The sequence below is a fragment of the Neofelis nebulosa genome, chromosome 2 (assembly GCF_028018385.1).
Source record: "Neofelis nebulosa isolate mNeoNeb1 chromosome 2, mNeoNeb1.pri, whole genome shotgun sequence".
Classification (NCBI taxonomy): Eukaryota; Metazoa; Chordata; class Mammalia; order Carnivora; family Felidae; genus Neofelis; species Neofelis nebulosa.
The window spans coordinates 168,010,513-168,027,560 of NC_080783.1; the positions used below are offsets into that span (position 1 = coordinate 168,010,513).

Here is a 17,048-nt window from a genome sequence, read left to right on the forward strand (position 1 = left end):
CTTCCACTTCTATGACCATGGACAAGTACATTAACTTCTTTGTGTTTTGGTTTCTTCATCTGTAAAAATGTGTTCTATCAATATTTACTTCCTGGCATAGCGGTGAGGAATAAATTAGAGAGGGTCTGAAAGTGCTTAGGTCTCAATAAAGATTGGTTGCTGCATATCTTCTGAGAATTCCTCATGTTTTACAGCAAATTAGGTTTCCACAAACTGAAAAATTTAAACCTCAAATGAAAAAGTAATTGAAATAAAATCAAATGAACAAACCCTCTAGTCCAAAGATATGGACTACGCCATGACATAAGATATGATGTAAAGGAGAACTATTTGTGACTGTTGAGACTAATCTGCCTTACACGATACTGAAAATCTACTTAAGATCACCAGAAGACAAGAACTAACTCCAATTTGTTGAAAACAATGATGGTAAAAGAGATGATCACAGACTCTTAAGTCACCATTCCTTATAGATAACTTCACATAAAAATACATACGGAACATGTGGAATGAAGACAAAGACACAAAACAAATGCACATCGTATCTTTTATAAGAATGCTGGTTACATCACAACAAAAAATCCTGCCAAGCAGCTACAAATCAAGAATCTGTGTGTAAAAAGCTCAACTCATACAATGTAAACATATTGAAAAATAAGTGCAAAATAAAGAACACTGTGGACACATCACATTGAAAAATTAACGCAACTAAAGGAAGTGCTACTGAAAATGTGTTCAATTTGTGAAACATACATATGATTGACCTTTTGAATTTTACAATTATTTTTATTTTTTTTATTTAAAAAAATTTTTTAATGTTTATTTATTTTTGAGGGAGACAGAGACAGAGTGTGAGCAGGGGAGGGGCAGAGAGAGAGGGAGACACAGAATCCAAAACAGGCTCCAGGCTCTGAGCTGTCAGCGCATAGCCCGATGTGGGGCTTGAACTCACAAACTGTGAGATCATGACCCGAGCTAAAGTCAGACGCCCAACCGACTAAGCCACCCAGGTGCCCCTGAATTTTACAATTTTTAAACTACCAGAATGAATTCAAATTTATTCCCTGAAATAACAGTATCCCCAACTATTCTTCATAATTGCAAATATATTTCATATAAAAACATAATTCATTAGCACAGTTCTAAATTCTTAAATGAAATATATTTGTGATTATAACCATAAAGAATAAATATACCAAATGCTAAATATGATAAAAAATGGAATACATTTATATAGATATTAAAATACTACATAATGACAAACATCATGTTAACACAACCTTCTCTGTTATTTATGAACATAATATATGAAAACTGTTCCTATGCCTTTTTTTCTGACAGAAATTTATCATTAGTTTTATGATTTGCTTCAAATATTTATTTTCTCATATTGTTTTTTCTTAAACTTGCTACTCTGTGTGTCTTGAATTTCTTAAAATTTCAATGAACCTAGAAAATAAGATCACCAAATAAAGGAATTACATGCTATCAACATGAAAACAAAAAATACACACAAATAGCCAACAGCACGCAGACTCATATATGTTCTTCAGATGATGGCTCTGGCATATTTCATGTCCTCTAAAACCTTATAACTGGTAACTAATTATTGGTACCAAATAATTATCTTCAAATGCATCCAGATGGAAGATAATTAATAAGAAATCACATACCCATATATTATTGAGGTATATTTCATCAATGGGTCACCAACATTTATTAAAAGTATGTTCATTACAAAATCTTAATCATTATATGCACCTAATTTTTAAAGATTTTAGAACAGTCTGGGAACATATTAAGTATGTATTCAGCTGGTAGGAATTAAAAAATATTCTTTCATAATTTCACACTTTGATTTTACATTCTAATGATACCTATTCAAAGTCAATGAAGGGGAAAAGGACACATTGCTCCTCATTTTTAGTGTCTTTTTTGGTAATCAAATAAAACTCTGAGTGAAATCTAAATGCTAGTGATCTGTCTTTACCTAAATTTGAATATTATTTAGGTTCATCAAACAGAGGCTTTGGTTTATTTTGAATGTGAGCAACATAACACACTTAGTATGCTAGCATCATAGAAACAGCAAGGGTCTTTTTTTCAGGGAGAAATGTCCTACCCTTGCCATGAACTTGTTGGAAAAGCTCCCTTTTTGCATCACTGTGTACTTCTATGCCTGCCAGAAGCTTTGGGTGGTTCAGTGTAAATAAATTTAAGAAGGAATTTCCAAAGAGGCTGAATTGGAGACTGATGTGTTTTCTGATCTGGTCAGTCTGACCTGGATATGTCAGGTCATCCTGATACGAACTGTAACTTCCATTGGCCTGTGACCAGCACAAACCCTAACTTCTGGCTTTCTTTGAACTGAAACAGAAGTTAGCACATAAGCCATTTGCAAGGATACCAACGATAGAAATTCCCAGATTGACCAAAGTTAGATAGACATAAAAGCTATAAGACATTCAAAACAACACCCAAGTGGGTCAGTTTATAAGCTCAGATGTCTAGAGAAGAATATAAAATGGAAAATTTGGGATGTGAAAATATTAGCTAAATAGTTTTACTGTATTTTATAATTAGATTCATTGTGTTTGCAAAGTTATGTGTCAGAAGTTGTAGCTTTCATCTAGTTACAGCACTGTCTACTACATATCTGATAATATCTAATAGACCCATGGGAAGAGCAACAGTCATAGTTTTTAACGTTTTATGACCACCATCCAAATGATAAATCAAAAGCCAGACACCATGAATATTACTTGTTAAACTTCATGTGACCTGAAAAGTAAGCATATATTCAAAATGCAGTGGACTGAGACCTACATCTTGACCCCAAATTTACCCTTCTATTTAAGTTCTAAATCAGCATCATCCACTATATGTTAGTTCTCAATAGTTCAACCAAATATTTTTTTAGATTTGTCTCCCCTTCTTCAAAATGTAAAAATCTTCTAATACTCTACAGAATGTTGGGAAGAATTGGGTTCATCAGTTGTGATCATGATTAAGCTTCAAAGAATATCCATTCTCTGTTTAGATAAAATAAAATAAGAAAGCAAAACAAAAAATCAGAAAGCAAAAGATAAAATATTTCAAAAACATTTTCTCTCAGGCATGGCTTCTGGACTATCAATTCTTCTGTGATACTACAGTAATGTACCTTTTGAGGAAAGAGTAAAATTTTGAACTAAGGTAGCCTTTTCTATTTCCGTAAGGCATGCCTTAATATCACACTCTATGAACAGTCTTGGTGACCCCAGAAAAGGAAAAACTATACAATAATAACAGAATAAGGAGAAAGAACAAAGAGCTGGAAAGATAAATAGGCGGGGGAGAGTGAGGAGCAGGAGAAGTATTAGAGAGCTTGAAACAAGAAAGAGTAAAAGAGTAGAGGAGTAAAAACAAAAGTTCAAAAATTAAGAGAAAGAAGAACTGAAATAGTGGACCATTATCATGATTTTTCTAATCTAGGAAATCTAATCTAATCTAGGGGGAAAAAAAAATCTAAGAAACCATCTGGTCCATGAGTCTCCCTTTTTTTTTGTAAACAAATTGACTGGGGCTTAAAGTTACAGAGCTAATTAGAGCAGAGTGAGGACCCCAACTTAGTTCTTTATTTTCTTCCAGTCTAACAAACTTTCTATAAAACAATGGTAAGATGAAAAGAGATGCTAACTGCAAACAGGCAGGAAAACATGTTATTTGTTTTGCTTTTTCTACTTGCTGTGTTAGATTTCAGCCGATTAATTCAGTCTCTCCTCTGGCTACTTATAATTCATGGGCATATAACAAATATGAAGAACAGGAAAGTAAAGAAAACTGAAATCATATTTTAGGGGAGTGAAATAGGTATTTCTAAGCCCAGTAACGTGTACTCCTAAATAGAACTTCCAACTCAAAACCACACCAGCTCTACCCACTTCTGCAAGACCAATTTCAGAGTTGCTCTGCCTCAGATCTGTGAGGCTGGCATTCTGGGAAGCTGCAGGTCTTTGAGCTTCTTCTTTGGAGGCCTAGAGCAGACTGAGGAATCTTGGATAGTCTTTGAATCACAAGGGAAAATCTATTTGGCTTTAGCTTTCTCACTTCTAAAGTAAGTCGTTAACTGGAGTACACTCTTGTGAAGAAGACAACAAACAAGCGGGGTTAGATTCCCCTCCACCCCAAAAAATTACAGATGATTTAGATTTAGAGGAAGAAAATGATAGATTAGGCAACACTGCTAAAGAGAAAGGTAAATAACCAAATTGGTTGCAGTCTTTTAAACACTATGAAATTTGCATTAGAAGAAAAAGCAAGTCTATTGCGTCATTGTATTTTCCTACAAGAATTCAACTTCTGTTTAAGATTCTGATTTATATATTTATTTTTATTTTATTTTTAATTTATTTTTAAGATTCTGACTTTTAAAGTATGAAAAGAAATGGTGTAGCACAGTATTCTGGTTCAAGATGGCAGGTTGAACACATTTCTCTCTCATCTTTGTAGAACTCTGTCACAATAAAAGTACACAAACAACAAATATATACCCACAGCACAGAAGATAACCTGAGAAGGCAAGAGGGAATAAGATTTTGAATTCACTTCTAAATGAATTGTTCTGGAAAACAACCAGAAGAGTATAGACCAACGAGGATGAGCAAAGAAAGCTACAAACCAAAGTATCTCCAGACAGGCTGTGGCTGAAGAGAAAGCCAGTTTGCCTAGTTGAATCCAGTTGAGATGGTGAGTGACGAAATGGCAGGTAAAAGCAGGTAAATGAGTGAGTTGAGTGAAGAAATGAGTGAAGAAATGGCAGATAAAAGAAGATATGAAGGAATGGGGCTCTTCCAGTTCTCTGTTGTATATGGAAGAGCCTTTACATTAGAACTACCTTCCACACCCAAATTGAGGTTTTGTTTTCAAAAGCAACAAAGGAGCTCTCCTGGGAGTTACTAAGCAGCTGTGGGGTATTAGTGACTGTGAGTACATTTTTTTCCTCAGCTAGCCAGAGCCCTATCTACCCACCCAGAGCAACAATCCCTGCCTATACACATTGGGCTCCCAATCAGCTCATCTACAGTTTCATTCTAAAACATTAAAGGAAACCAAATAATTACTAGATATTTAGGGAAAGTCTGAGATTAAAAAAAAGAAAAGCCAATATAAACAAGAAGAAAATAGGATCCTGGCAGAAAGGGAAATCAGGGAAAAAGGAAAAAAGAGAATTTTTCAAACAAACAATGATCCTTAAAATGGTCCTTCTAGTAAGATTTAAGAAAATATCATATATAAAACCAGAACAAAATACTCTGAAAAAAAAAGCTTGCAAATTTACAAATGTAATAGTAAATAAAAGTTCAACAGAAACACTAGAAGAACAGGATATGGCAAGGTCTCAATGTAAAACAAAACACAACAAAAGAACATATTAAAGTGATAAGAAATATAGAAGATCTATGCAAAGGGCTCAACATCTAACAAATACATATTCTAGAAAGAGAAAACAAAAGAAACAGGAAGAGAGGAAATCACAAAGAAATAATATAATTTCTTAGATAAGACAGAAGGCATGGAATTGAAAGTATCTTCAAATGGTGACCAAGTTAAATGAAAAAGAACCTCCCAAGATCCATCGCTGAAATTTTAGAACACACAAATGGAGAGAATTTTTAAATGCAAGAAAACTGCAAGTAACCAGTGAGGAGTAAAAATTAGAATGGCATCTGAGTTCTCAGAAGCAATGCTGAGTGCTAGATGATGAGACAGGAATTGCTTCAAAGTTGAATTGGAAAGGTTTGTCCAATCTGGAAATGGCTACTCTACTCCACCAAACTAATGATCAATGAAGGCACAATGAAAAGAATTTCAGGCATGAAGAGACTCTGACTTAGCACATAACATTTCTTAGGAGGTTACTTAAGGATGTAGTTAATCAAGAAAGAGGAAGGAAACGAACTTAGGAAGCAACAATCACTAGAAACCAGTTAAGGAAAAATTCTGGGTGACGGCTCGTAGAAATTATAGAAAACACCTTATCCGGATTGAAGTAGGAGGATATAGGGTTTCCTGGGCAGATACACTGGGAAAAGGTGTCCAGTGAAGAAGTTTGTATAATAGCAGCACACAGACATTCAAAAACACTTTGAAAGAAGCAATCAGCAGGCACCTGGGTGGCTCAGTCGGTTAAGCATCTGACTTTGGCTCAGGTCATGATCTCACCATTCATGAGTTCAAGCCCCATGCTGGGCTCTGTGCTGACAGCTCAGAGCCTGTACCCTGTTTCAGATTCTGTGTCTCCCTCTCTGTCCCTCCCCTGCTCACCCTCTGTCTCTCTGTCAAAAATAAACATAACATTTTTATAAAGGCAATTAGAAACACTAGAGAAAGCAACAACAACCCCATAAAAACTAAAAACGAACCCAACTAAAATTTGGCACAATTCTGACCAACAGGTGAAATATTTCTAATATCTTTTAAAAAAACATTCTCCTGTGACATTGGAACTACCAAGAAATGTCATCACGTATATTACTTGTTCTTCAAGGAACAGCGTTTACATACCCATAGCCACCTAAATGCAGTTTACTGACTTTGTGTTTTTTACAATGATTATAGGACAAAACATGCTATCAATCCTGACTTAAAGCGAAGAGTCCTATTTACATAGACTGGGAGGTGGAGAGAGAAGGTAAGAGTGCTAATGTCTTTATTTAACAATAAAGCTCCCTAGAAGGGGAGCTCCTACAAGTGGCCTCTATTGATGGAAGTAAATGGAATTTAAAAAGATTCTTCTGAGGTTGCAGAGTAATTACTGAAAAAAATGGGGAAAAAGCGACAACACAGTATGTCGTAGGAGCATGGGAAAAGGAGAACGGAAGGAAAAGTATGTGTATCAATAAATATTCATTATAGCCAGAAACCAATTGATCATGTCTACATTCCGTAGTGGTGTAAGCATATTATTTTTAGAAATATAAAGATGACTTGCCAGAAAAGTTAAAAGCAAACCAGTTTAAAGTAATAGCATTTGGAAAGCAAGACTAAGGGTAGGTAGGGATGGAGGAGGACACTCTACTTTGCAACAAATGCTCTTCCATACTATTTCACTATTCAACCATGCACATTGATCACATGCTCATGCAAAAACTTATCTTTTTAAATAATGGGACATATACATCCCCAGAGAACAAAGAGATATTAACAACCATGTTTACAGCAGCATTGTTTGCAATGAATAGAAAAAGTTTGCAAACAACTAAATATCCATAGGGGGAATCGACATATGAATTATGATATATTTATAGGATGGAATACAATCGGCCAGTCCACATAGCTGAACTCCGTTAATGGCATCAACATGGAAAGATCTCAAAAAAACAATGCTTAGAACAAAAGTAATTTTTGAATGATATGGAAGGCATGATAACATTAATTAATGCCAAAAGTATTATTGTTCATTGGTCATGGATACACATATACAGATACAGTAAAGTACAAAAGCACAAACTAGACAAATACATACTATATTCTTGAAAGTCGGTGCCCCTAAAAAGGGAAGGAGGGACCAAAACGAATGAGAGGAATAAGCAGGACAAACTTCATCTTAACTTTTATCAATAAAAAAATATGAGGCAAATATGGATTTTTGATTAATTATAAACCAAAGGCAATGAGAATGATAGCTTAAAAAATGGAAGAGATTACTTTTAGGGAGTATTTTAGAAACCAGGTTGGATATCTAAAGAATTACAAGTATAGATTACTTTCATAAAAACCAATGCTCAAAGTAATCTGAATGTGAAGAACAAATTAAGGAAAATATTTGACGTAAAAAATTATCTCCTTAAAAAATACTGTCATTGGGGCGCCTGGGTGGCGCAGTCGGTTAAGCGTCCGACTTCAGCCAGGTCACGATCTCGCGGTCCGTGAGTTCGAGCCCCGCGTCAGGCTCTGGGCTGATGGCTCGGAGCCTGGAGCCTGTTTCCGATTCTGTGTCTCCCTCTCTCTCTGCCCCTCCCCCGTTCATGCTCTCTCTCTGTCCCCCAAAAAAAAAAACGTTGAAAAAATACTGTCATTGTTTTTAAGAACAATGGACTACCACAGTATGTTTGCTTTGCAACACGTTGTGGGTTTTTTGTTTGTTGTTTCCTTTTGTTTTAGAATTGGATATATCACCCTTTGCTTATCCATTCAGCATTTGATGGATATTAAAAAATATGGCTTGTTGCCACATTTTGGCCATTATAAACAATGTTGTTATGAACATTCATGTATAAATCTCCATGTAAATACATGATTTCATTTCTATTGGATACATACCTAGCAGTGGAATTATTGGGTCATATGGTAATTCTATGTTGAACTGTTAAGACCATTTTCCAAAAGGGCTGCATCATTTTTTTTAAAGTGTATTTATTTACTTCAAGAGAAAGAGAGCATGAGCAGGGGGAGGGGCAGACAGAGAGAGAAAGAGAGAATCCCAAGCAGGCTCTGTGCTGTTAGCACAGAAAGGGCTGCATCAGTTTACTTTCCCACTGGCAGTGTATAAGTTCTAATTTCTCCATGTTCTCACCAACACTTATCATCTTTTTGATTATAGCCATTCTAGCCAGTGTAAAGTGGTATCTTGTGTTTTTGGCTTGTATTTCCCCAATGTTGAACATATATGCATTAGTGCTTATTTTTCACTTATATGTCTTCTTTGCAAAAATATCTATTCAGGGGCTCCTGCGTGGCTCAGTCAGTTAAGCGTCCGACTTTGGCTCAGGTCATGATCTCACAGTTTGTGAGTTCGAGCCCTGCATCAGGCTCTGTGCTGACAGCTCAGAGTCTGGAGCCTACTTTGGATTCTGTGTCTACCTCTCTCTCTACCCCTTGTCTCAAAAATAAACATTTAAAAATATTTTTAAATGTCTATTCAGATTTTTACCAATTTTTAGAATTTTGTTAAAATATATATAACATAAGATTTACCATTTCAATTATTTTTAGGTGTACAATTAATGGCACTAGTTAAATTAAGTAATACATTTGTTAATATGGAACTGATGGCAAGGGTAGCAGTTTGAGTCCAATGGACTGGGGTTTAACGAAGGTTTATACAAGTACAGGATAGATGATCAAGACAAGCCACCGAACCACTCTGAGACTCAGTATGGTCATCATAAAATTTAAGACGGTTAGGCCTATGAGAATTAAATAAAATAAAATATGAAAGTGAAGAGCCAATAGTAAATTTGCCTTACCCTTTTTAGAAATTAGTATGAATTACACTATATTATTTTTCTCTATTAGACTAAAAACTATTATTTTTAGTTATTTAGGAGATAAAGTAGAAAATGAGATTTTTCTTAAGTTATTGAATTTTAGAGGATTAAATGTTTACCATTAGTAAAATCCTTTGAAATTATATTCTTCACTCTTCAAATATCGCCATTATATTCCAAAAATTCCTTTATTCCTGATTATGTTTTCTGTGTACCTATTAATCCCTAGAAATAAATTATGCATCTTAAGGACTAGTTGTGCTCAAATAATATCTTATAAGATTATATAAAGTCAAATATCTGCAGAGGGGGGAAAATCGGTCTTACAAATAAGGATATTCACACCCACTTTAAGTATCCTAAAAATTCTTCACACTTCTTTATTTTATCAGAACATAGGAAATTTTAGTGGTATTTCAGTCTCCTTGTATATAATGTCTGTCAGATGATCTGCTGCAGCTTTGTGCTCATTTTCATCATGTCCATGTGAGACAGGGGAGCACATAGTCTACAAATATTTACTGACCCGACCTCTACCCATCAAGTGTTTCCTTTGCACACACCATTTTCTGGAAAGGAAAAGACATTTGGTGCAGGCTCAAAGTGCATTTGCTGAGATGGGCCTGATCATTTCCCTGCCCTGGTAAACACTTAGAAACCATTTTCATGGTGGTGCATAGGGAAAATTTCAGAGCTTCACATGTTGAAGACAGAATATTTTAGCTTCCCCTAAAGAGACAGTGAGATGGTTATTCTCTGCATTCATATATACTTGTATAGTGAAGCTTTAAAATTTTTGCTTATATAGGTAGTTTTTCTGACCAAAAAAAAAAAAAAAAGCTCATATTAAAATAAAGAACCCTTCATATTTAAGAAAATTAAATATTACATTGTAATTAAAAACTACACTGTCTTTTAATCTCCCTATTTTCAGTTTGTGAATGTGCTATGATCCTTTCTACCTCAGGGCTTTATATTTGCAGGTGGCTTTGCCTGGGCTCTACCCCTCCACCACAAAATCTATTTAATGACTACACATCTTCCAGAGCTTAGCTCGATTGTCGCTTTCCTATCTTCACCCTCTCGTCCCCATCCATCCCACACACTAAGTTCAGCACAATGGATCCTTTTCTTTAACAACATGTTGTTTATAATTATTAGTATATCATATAGATCATATATATATTATTATTATTTTCATTATCATTGATTGATGCTTATCTTCCCCACTAGACCATTCGCTCCAGGAATTTCTGTTTTCTGGTCATTACAACCTGAAGATATTGCATAGTGACTAGCACAGAATAGGTATTCAATAAATAGCCCATGAGTGAATGAGTGAAATTAATGAATTTTAAAATGAATCAACTATTTTGGAGATGGTAAAGAAGACAAGTTCTTTCTACCCTGCTTTCCACCCAGCCACTCCTTTATGATCTGTCTTATTTCCCAGATACTAAGGAAAATCTCTTAAAAATTTGTTTTCCAAGATCCAAGCAATATCCTAGACTTACATATAAATACTCACTATGTGCTTACTGAATGAATGAATGAACGACAAATAAATATATATGGCTGAAATATCACTATAGCTACAAAAATGTTACTATATGAATTTACAATGGAAGAGAGAGGAGAGGAATAAATATTTTACAAATTAAAAAAATACCATGACTTCTGTTTAATGAAAGGGGAGTCTTACAGCAAGTAAGTGGATAGCTGAGAGAGGTATGGGGCTAGATGGACTCAAAACAAAGTGAAGTTTCTATAAAGAGAATGAACATCTTTTTTTTTTTTTATTGTTTTTAATTTTTTTTTTCAACTTTTTTTTTTTATTTACTTTTGGGACAGAGAGAGACAGAGCATGAACGGGGGAGGGGCAGAGAGAGAGGGAGACACAGAATTGGAAACAGGCTCCAGGCTCCGAGCCATCAGCCCAGAGCCTGACGCGGGGCTCGAACTCACAGACCGCGAGATCGTGACCTGGCTGAAGTCGGACGCTTAACCGACTGCGCCACCCAGGCGCCCCTGAACATCTTTAAAACTAGTGCTACCTGGTCTGAAGATTAGACAGTGCCATAGACCAATGGAATAGAATAGAGACTCCAGAATTGGACCCACAAATGTATGGCCAACTAATCTTTGACAAAGCAGGAAAGAGTATCCAATGGGAAAAAGACAGTCTCTTTAACAAATGGTGCTGGGAGAACTGGACAGCAACATGTAGAAGAATGAAACTAGACCACTTTCTTACACCGTTCACAAAAATAAACTCAAAATGGATGAAGGACCTGAATGTGAGACAGGAAACCATCACAACCCTAGAGGAGAAAGCAGGAAAAAACCTCTCTGACCTCAGCTGCAGCAATTTCTTTCTCAACACATCTCCAAAGGCAAGGGAATTAAAAGCAAAAATGAACTACTGGGACCTCATCAAGATAAAAGCTTCTACACTGCAAAGGAAACAATCAACAAAACTAAAAGGCAACCAATGGAATGGGAAAAGATATTTGCAAATGACATATCGGACAAAGGGCTAGTATCCAAAATCTATAAAGAACTCACCAAACTCCACACCCAAAAAACAAATAATCCAGTGAAGAAATGGGCAAAAGACATGAATAGACACTTTTCTAAAGAAAACATCCAGATGGCCAACAGGCACATGAAAAGATGTTCAATGTCACTCCTCATCAAGGAAATACAAATCAAAACCACACTGAGATACCACCTCATGCCAGAGAGACTAAAATGAACAAATCAGGAGACTATAGATGCTGGCAAGGATGTGGAGAAACAGGAACCCTCTTGCACTGCTGGTGGGAATGCAAACTGGTGCAGCTGCTCTGGAAAACAGTGTGGAGGTTTCTCAAAAAATTAAAAATAGATCTACCCTATGACCCAGCAATAGCACTGCTAGGAATTTATCCAAGGGATACAGGAGTGCTGATACACAGGGGCACTTGTACCCCAATATTTATAGCAGCACTTTCAACAATAGCCAAATTATGGGAAGAGCCTAAATGTCCATCAACTGAAAAATGGATAAAGAAGATGTGGTTTATATATACAATGGCATACTACTTGGCAATGAGAAAGAATGAAATCTGGCCATTTGCAGCAACGTGAACAGAACAGAGGGTATTATACTAAGTGAAATAAGTCAGGCAGAGAAAGACAAATACCATATGTTTTCACTCATATGTGGATCCTGGGAAACTTAACAGAAGACCATGGGGGAGGGGAAGGGGAAAAAAAAATTACAGAGAGGGAGGGAGGCAAACCATAAGAGACTCTTAAACACTGAGAACAAACTGAGGGTTGATGGCGGGTGGGGGGGAGGGGAAAGTGGGTGATGGGCATTGAGGAGGGCATTTGTTGGGATGAGCACTGAGTGTTGTATGGAAACCAATTTGACAATAAATTATATTTAATATAAAAAAGACTAATTTCTGCTGAAAGATTACAATGTAATTGTTTGCACTGTTATATCTACAATATTACATATTTGTTCATTTGTTCATCGATAAGCTGTAGAGCAGTGTTTTTCTAACCTCAAGTCATAGGCCATTAGTATGTGAAATCAACGTACTGGGTTGCAATCGGTATTTTTAAAACAAAATAGAATTTTGAAAATAGCACTGCATATAATAAAATCACTTTGACATCCTTTTTCAGTTTTGCATATCTACATCTATGCGTGTACTGGGCTGCAAGGTAAGGCGTATTTCTTACTGTGGGTCATGGTCAAATAAAAAAAAAAAAATTGAAAGCCACCGCTAGAGAGAAAAAGAACTAATGGAGCAAGCTCCACTGTGAGACAAACAGGGAAGCCAAGCCAGGTTCTAAAATAAATCACCTAATCACTATGCGCTTCAGGTTTTTTCTTCTATAAAATGGAGATAATGATACTTACCCCACAGTGTAACTGAAAGAATAATAATTTAAAACATCTAAATATGTAAAATAATGATAACTAATAGTTATTGAAACTTAACTATGTTACAAGTACCATCTTCTTCAATCCCCAAAACAATCTTATGATGTAAGTTCTATTAAACTTCATTTTACAGGAAATGAAACTGAGATGCTGCAGATTGAAGCATATACGACTATGTCTCAGTGATTTGCACGTATATAAGCAGACACTCTTATGAATTACCAGCAATGCTTTACTGAATCTTCACTTTCATACTTCACATGCAGCAGGAAGTCAGTCAATATTTGTGAGGGGTAAAATACTCCCCAGGAATTCAGAGCACTTTTCACAAAAATTAAACAGTAAAATACTCTGGGAACTTAGAGGGGGAGAAATTCTGAACTACTTTTGTTAAAGGAAGGTTTGGGGAAGAGGGCCTAGAAGGGCAAGGTCTTCACTGACATGGTGGGGCTGTAGAGGTAAAGGGAACAGTAAAGGCATGACCAAGGCCCAGGGACAGAAGAGATAGGATATGTAAATTGATAACAGATTGTAGACAGAAGTCATTGAGTGCTAGCTTAAAGGGACTGTACTTTATCTTGTAGCTAAAAGGAAACCAGTGAAGACTTTTCAACAGTGACTAATAATAAAGATGCAATCATTGAGACTGCTTAATAACCTCCAAATGACTGATATTTAAAACAGCATGTTGATATTTGGACGTGAAAACTGAATTCTATTTTCTCAATTTTATGGGTGGAAAACCAACCTGGCTTCAAGGGAAACTACAAGAACTAATGAAATATTAAACACTAGAGGTTTCTAAGAAGTCCTATCATAGATGTAAGTACAAATTATTTTATTGTAGCTAATTCATAAAGTACTTTAGCTTGAAAAAAAACCAATGTACTTAAATGTAAGCTTTATTACGGTAATTATATTTTTCAGGTTGTGGTGTTTGAGGCCAGAATTATTTTTATACTTTTTAATTTATTTAAATAATTATGGTAATAATTACAGGGATTAAAAATATTGATTCCAGCTTTTACCTAAAGACAATCAATTTATACCAAAAAAGTATACCAAATATCTGTTCTTCATCAGATTTAACTCTTAATATTCTAATATTTATTTTATTATATACTGTGATACAGATATATATTTAATGCCCACATGATAAACTACCTACTGAATTTTGTTTCATGCTGGTTTTAAATCTCTGCATCTTGCTATTCTTAAAAATATGTAATTAAATAGAACTCATATTTAAATGAATACAATAAGACCTAAACTGTATCCTTAAAATATTTTAAACCTTAATAATGTTTGAAGCTATATAAGGCATATAGCATTTAAATGCAATCTTATACATTTTGGGTTAAAAAAACTGAAAAAGGGACCTTCTGAAAATTAAGTCCTTGTGCCCAGGAACAGTTCTTGGGGTTTGGAACATCTTCCCAAAACATCTTTTTCATTCTGCAAAGGATAAATAACAAAACATTCATACTGAAAATGTTCACAGTTAATGAGTGCACAAACTAGAAATTAATCAGCCATGTCTCAGTAGGGCTTGATTCATTTCAGATACTATCCCATGAAGATTTCCACAACGTTCTGTCTAGATCAAATCTAATAACCAGTATAATAATAAAAATAACCAACACTATTTGAAAGCTCTATGCCAGGCACTGTGCTGAACACTTGGCATGGATTTTTTTTGGAGAAAATAATACATTAAAAGTGGCCATCGATGAGCACTGGGTGTTGTATGGAAACCAATTTGACAATAAATTTCATATATTGGGGAAAAATAAAAAAATAAAAAAAATAAAAGTGGCCATCAATTGAATTTCAGAAACAATTCCACTTGATATGGCCTCATCAGCTCACTTGACTGAAAGATATATTCAGATTCTAAAACCCCCTGTCCCTCTTTTCTGCTATAAGACAAAAGTTTCTGTAGAGATTTGGCATGTGTGAAATAATATCATTGGTCCGGACCTCTCAGCTCACAGTGATGGGGCACCCACAGAACCACAAGAAATTCAAGGTTATTTGCCAAACAAGGCTATTTGCCAAACTGGGGAGCCATGCAGTGCTGATTTTTAAAAATGAACTGACCACTCCAGGTAAATCTTCATCACTAAAAGTCCTCAACCCAAAATCTACAACTCTAAAAGTCATTTTTGCCATATCTGAGAACATACTGCTTAGGATATCCTGTTATAAGCCTGTTATTTCCTGAATGTATTTACATTTTAAAAATGAATTTCTGGGGTGCCTGGGTGGCTCAGTCAGTTAAGTGTCCAAATTCAGCTCAGGTCATGATCTCACAGTTTGTAAGTTTGAGCCCTGTATTGGGCTCTTCACTCTCAATGTAGAACCTGCTTCAGATCTTTGATCCTCTATTTCCCTCTCTCTCTGCCCATCCCCTGATCGTGTTCACTCTCCCTCTCTGTCTCTTAAAAATGAAGATTAAAAAATAATAATAAATAAATAGATAGATGGATGGATAAATAAATTAATTAATTAAAAAAAATGAATTTCTTCCATGATGTTTATGTGGTACTAGCAAAACAGAATGTGGTTTCCTGAAAACAGGCCTTTTCTTTTTAGGCTATCTTAATTGTATACTGAATACACATAAACATATCTAGCATACTTTAATGTTTCTGATTTGGGGTTTAAATTAAGGTTTAAATATGCTCAAGGGCTTTTTTCATAAAGATTTTTCACATCAAGTACATTACCTTTGGTGTGATATTAATAATGTTCCAAGCAATAAGATTGAAGAGGAAATAATTATTGGCACAATTACATATAGACCTGCATCATTCTGGCGTTTTTCAATATCATCTGAAAAAGACATACAATTCACATGATTCGGAAGCTTGAGAAAATAATAACATCTTTCTGTATCAATAATTACAATAGACTTTTTTTCTGATTTTATCATAAATCTGCATTACTTTAAAGATATAAAAATAAGAAAAAGATAAACTATAATTATGGTCACATTAATAAAATGATTATTTTGTTCAGAATTATGTTTACTGTAATTTAGCAAAACATTTTTTCAAAATTATTTCTTTGCCAATTCCATTTGATCACCTTAGGTTATATAAGTCAAAGTACCAATTAAAGTTCTGATGACTCTGTCTCAGCATCTGCTTCTAGAGAAGCCTACTTACAACACCTGCCAATGTCTACCTTGTTCACTACACACACATTGACCTTGCTTTTCTTGAGCTACCAAATATACTTGCTCTTCAGAAACTTTGCACTTGCTAACCTTTGCCTGAAATGTCTTCTTTTGTACTTGTAGGTCTTGACTTAAATGTCATCTGCACAGAGAAAAAGACCAATTCTGGACATCCTAACTAAAGCAGCACTTTTTTTTTAATGTTTATTTATTTTTGAGAAAGAGAGAGAGAATGTGTGAGCAGGGGAGGGACAGAGAGACAGGGAGACAGAGGATCCGAATTGGGCTCTGCACTGACAGCAGAGAACCCTACACAGAGCGCACACTCACAAGCCATGAGAACATGACCTCAGCTGAAGCCAGACGCTTACCTTACTGAGACCCCCCCCCCAACAAGGAGCCCCTAAAGAACCACACTTTAACTCATCTTACTTTTATTTTGCTTCATGGCACTTACTTCTTTTTTTTTTTTAATTTTTTTTTTTAACGTTTATTTATTTTTGAGACAGAGAGAGACAGAGCATGAATGGGGTAGGGTCAGAGAGAGGGAGACAAAGAATCTGAAACAGGCTCCGGGCTCTGAGCTGTCAGCACAGGGGCCCGATGCGGGGCTCGAACTCACGGACCGCGAGATCGTGACCTGAGCCAAAGTCGGCGCTCAACCGACTGAGCCACC

The 17,048-nt window shown here is 35.5% G+C and overlaps 1 protein-coding gene across 11 annotated transcripts in view; it reads right to left on the reverse strand.

Annotated features, from left to right (window-relative positions):
* LEPR (leptin receptor) overlaps nucleotides 1-17,048 on the reverse strand; it is a 156,665-nt gene that overhangs the window by 2,113 nt on the left and 137,504 nt on the right. For 9 of the 11 annotated variants that reach the window (XM_058717095.1, XM_058717094.1, XM_058717092.1 and 6 more), the window contains 2 exons: nucleotides 15,921-16,026; nucleotides 14,571-14,646 (listed from right to left, as the gene is read on the reverse strand). In XM_058717095.1, coding sequence (XP_058573078.1) covers nucleotides 14,571-14,646; nucleotides 15,921-16,026 — 182 coding nt within the window. Of the gene's footprint in view, nucleotides 1-533; nucleotides 3,033-8,895; nucleotides 9,477-14,570; nucleotides 14,647-15,920; nucleotides 16,027-17,048 lie in introns of those variants that run through there. The other 2 variants (XM_058717102.1, XM_058717101.1) reach the window with 2 other exon arrangements.